Consider the following 4,041-nt stretch of genomic DNA (forward strand, 5'->3'; position numbering starts at 1 on the left):
GGCGACATCAGCTCCCTGTGAGTGAGTGGGACCCCTCCGGTGCCCGCCCCGCCCCGCGCCCGCCGCCGCCGCCGCCGGGGAGTTGCCTCTGGCGCTGGGACCGCGCGACCCTGACCCCACTTCCCAGCCTCTTTTTGGCGTTTGGTTGGGGGCCCGCTGTGGGACGTGGGTGGAGTCTGGGGCCCTGGGGACGGTGGAGGGAACCCGAGCCCCAGAGCCTGGGAACCCAGACAAGTCCCCGTGGCAGTGTTGCTTAAAGTGTGGCCTGCGGGCCACCTGCCTCAGACCCACCTGGCCGGGGGTGGGGGGGTGAGGGAGCTCGTGCCAATGCAGATTCCCGGGCCCGCGTTGAATGAAGCAGGGTCTCAGGAGTGGAGCCTTGGAGTCTGCATTTGGCGTCCCAGGTGATTCTGGCGGTGCATTAAAGTTTAAGAGGAAGGGTGTGAGGGGAGAGGTGGTCGGGTAGGGGCATGAATGTGCAGCCGAGCGTGACTGGAGTGAGCGTCAACAGGGGAGGGATGAGGCCTCACCGGCCCACCTCGCGTCTGGGGCGGTGGTTTACACCGTGGCCTCCTCCCGACCCTTCCACACTGCAGGTTGGGAAGAACTCGAGTAAAGGCATGCAGCCTCTGGAAGTGGGGGGCCACCTCCTGAGGCCTGGAAGAGGGGAGCACAGGGCTTGGCAGAGCTTTGGGGCATGTGGGGCACCCAGGCCAGTGGCCAAGTGCTGGAAGGCAGCCTGACTTCTTGCCCGGAGTTCACAAGCTTCTTGCCCCTCTCCCCACCACACATTATGCTGGCTGCTTTTTCAGCACTGGAGGAATTGACAGGAAGGGTTCCACCTTATTTCTTCACCTGCTGACAGACGCTTTCAACCCGCCCTGACACAGCCACTCTCCCCACAACCGGCTCTCCTAATGGCAGTGGAAGGGGCTACCGGGCCATATCTTTACTGCTGGGAAATGTTTCTGGCTGAAAGCACTTCCTCCTTCCAGGCCAGGGTGCTGGGGTGATGCCCACTCAGTCACAGAGGCAGGGAATCCCAGGGGCAAAGTTGCTCAGGTCCCTTGTACGACACTGCCCTGCTTCGCACCCCTGGCAAGGTCCAGGGGTGAAGGGGTTCCCATTGGCATTACAGAAACTCAGGATGACCTGGCTGGCAGGAACGGGGGGTCTTTTTGATTACTGATGTTGCTAGGTCGTGTGACATGGAGGATCCCAGAAACTGGAATTCCCCTTGTTAAATCCTTTAGAACAGCAGCTGCTTAATTGATCTGCCTGTTAACTGAAATAATTTTGAACTAATGTGTGGCAGTCCTGCTGTGGCCAGAAAGGATAGGGGACCTGGTGGCAAAAATAGTCAAGCAGCTTGCCCCTGTATTGACCATTATATCTGGCGGATGGCATTGCCTCCCACCGAACATTCAAGTTCAGGTGTCTCTTGAGTTTTCCCCCAAAGCTTTCACAGTGCATTTAATCAGAAGTGCTCTGAGTGTCTTTCAGAGATGTGTTCCCAAGGGGAATGCTTAATCCTACCCCGGAGTTTCCCCTGCAGACATTAATGCTGTGTCCACACAAACAGAATCACCAGCAGAGGTGAAGCAACTATCCATTTTCAGCCAGGGCCTCCTGTAGTTAAGAAAAGGAAGTGAGGAGATTGATTTAAACTTGCTGAGATAATGTCTGTGGAAGGAGCTAGGCGGATGGTAAAGGTTTCTACTATTCAGACTAGTTTTCATATTGATCCAGCTCATTGGGAAATGGCTTGACTCTTCTCATTTCTACCCCTGAGAAGCCCCTGGTTGACTATTTTAAGCCTTTATCCTGCGTGGAGGAAACACAGGTGGAGGATAAGACTGGTTGCCCAGCCTGCAATCACTTCTAGAAAAATAAAACAAAACCCCAAAATCCTAGGCCTTGTTTTGCTTCTCTTTTGCCTGTAGGAGCCTGGTAAATGGAACATTTTCGGAAATCAAGGACCGAATGTTTTCCCATCTGCCTTCCCTGCAGCTGCTGTGAGTATGGGAAGTTCTCTCTGAAAATGGGGATCCTGAAGGTGCAGTCCTGGGAGGAGCCATCTCTGCCTCTTTGGTTTCAGTCCTTCCTTAAATACCCCAATAAACTCTCGGTGTTAACTGTCCTGTGGTGTCCCCACCTATCTGAGTCTCAGGCTCTTTGCTCAGTGTCCCCTCCTTCTTTCGACACACGTTTTCCTCAAGGACTTTATCATAGATCCCAACATCTGTATTTGGCAACTGAGGGACGTGATTACACTGAATGATGGCCTGAATTTCACATAAATGAAGTGTTTCCCAGACACCTAACTTTAAAAGAAAACCTACATTGTGGGGCGCCTGGGTGGCTCAGTCGTTAAGCGTCTGCCTTCGGCTCAGGTCATGATCCCGGGGTCCTGGGATCGAGCCCCGCATCGGGCTCCCTGCTCCACGGGAAGCCTGCTTCTCCCTCTCCCACTCCCCCTGCTTGTGTTCTCTCTCTGGCTGTGTCTCTCTGTCAAATAGATAAATAGAATCTTAAAAAGAAAACCTACATTTTAAACTCTTTATGTGTCTCTGGAAGTAGAAGTATTTTTAGTTGACTGACCATGTAAACGATTGGGCAGCATACTATATGTTTATATGGAAAATTTTATTTAATCATCCCTACAAGGAGAGTATTTTTATTCCCCCTTTGACGGACAAGAAAATTAAGGCTCAGAGAAGTTAAGTAACTTGTCCAAAATCCCAGCCACAATTTTTTTTTTTTTTAAAGATTCATTTATTTACTTGAGAGAGAGAGAGAGTGTGAGTTGGGGGAGGGGTAGAGGGAGACAGAGAGGGAAAGAGAGAATCTCAAGCAGATTCCCCGCTAAGCATGGAGCCCCTCACAGGGCTCCACCTCAGGACCCTGAGATCATGACCTGAGCTGAAAAAAATCAAGGAAATCAAGTGTCAGATGCTCAACCACTCAACCAACTGAGCCACCCAGGCGCCCTCCCCTCCCCACGCCCACCCCCAAGCCAGAATTCTTTTTTTTTTTTTTAAGATTTTATTTATTTATTTGACAGAGAGAGATAGCGAGAGAGGGAATACAAGCAGGGGGAGTGGGAGAGGGAGAAGCAGGCTCCCTGTGGAGCAGGGAGCCTGATGCAGGGGGCTCGATCCCAGGACCCTGGGATCATGACCTGAGCTGAAGGCAGATGCTTAACAACTGAGCCACCCAGGCGCCCCCCTCCCCACCAGAATTCTAACCCACACTCATAACTGCTCTGCATCCAGCCACTCTTGGCGAGTACTCATGTTATGCCCGGTATCCCAGTTCAGTTATTGTTTGCTGATGAAAAGAAATGTCCAAAAAGCAGTTTTCAAAAGCAAGTCGGTGATAGGCGAAGTCATGAGTACATAGCTCATTCTGTTTGTTCTGTTTCTTAAGTTTGAGATGAGATTAAAAATAAGCAATGTACTACAGAAAAATATGAGGAAATAGCCTTTAGGAGGTCACTTCTCATCCTAAATAAACTTAATGTTGATATTTTTGTTCTTGAAATGTTATGGACCTACTCATAACATTGTACTTAACATTTTAAAATCTGTAATTTCTTGGAAATTTTAGTTCTATTAAAATATACTTTCCATATGCTAGAAATGCAATTTTAGGTATCTCACCAAATAGACTTAAGTGGTGACTAACAGAAACCTATGTGCTGATAAAGAGTCTTCTGAAGATTTCTTAAACTTTTTTATTATTTCTCATGGGAATGTATAATAGAGAAGAAAAGATTATTTATTTATTTATTCATTTTGGTCTCAGCTGTGTGACCTTGGTCAAGTCACTTAACCTCTCTGGGCACAAATTTCCCCCTTAAAATAGAGTCGGATTAGGTCCTTTTAGATCTCTGATTCCAGGATTGCTTGTGCATGTTAAAGCATTCACTGGCTGTTTAGTTGTGCTGAGCGTTAGAATGTTTTGAGATACAGCTATCAAGTCTTATTTACTGAGACCCACCGGGGAGGAAGGGTAGACCCACCGGGGAGGAAGGGTAGA

At 49.3% G+C, this 4,041-nt stretch overlaps 1 protein-coding gene across 1 annotated transcript in view; it reads left to right on the forward strand.

Moving 5' to 3' along the window:
• Nucleotides 1-4,041, forward strand: part of LGI2 (leucine rich repeat LGI family member 2) — a gene marked incomplete at its 5' end in the record, with an annotated part of 28,911 nt that continues 24,870 nt past the window's right edge. Inside the window, 2 exons of the mRNA XM_035004358.1 lie at nucleotides 1-17; nucleotides 1,944-2,015. Of these exons, the coding sequence (XP_034860249.1) occupies nucleotides 1-17; nucleotides 1,944-2,015 (89 nt within the window). The remainder of the gene's footprint in view (nucleotides 18-1,943; nucleotides 2,016-4,041) is intronic.

Source organism: Mirounga leonina, unplaced genomic scaffold, assembly GCF_011800145.1.
Source record: "Mirounga leonina isolate KUSES-001 unplaced genomic scaffold, KU_Mleo_1.0 Mir_129, whole genome shotgun sequence".
Lineage (NCBI taxonomy): Eukaryota > Metazoa > Chordata > Mammalia > Carnivora > Phocidae > Mirounga > Mirounga leonina.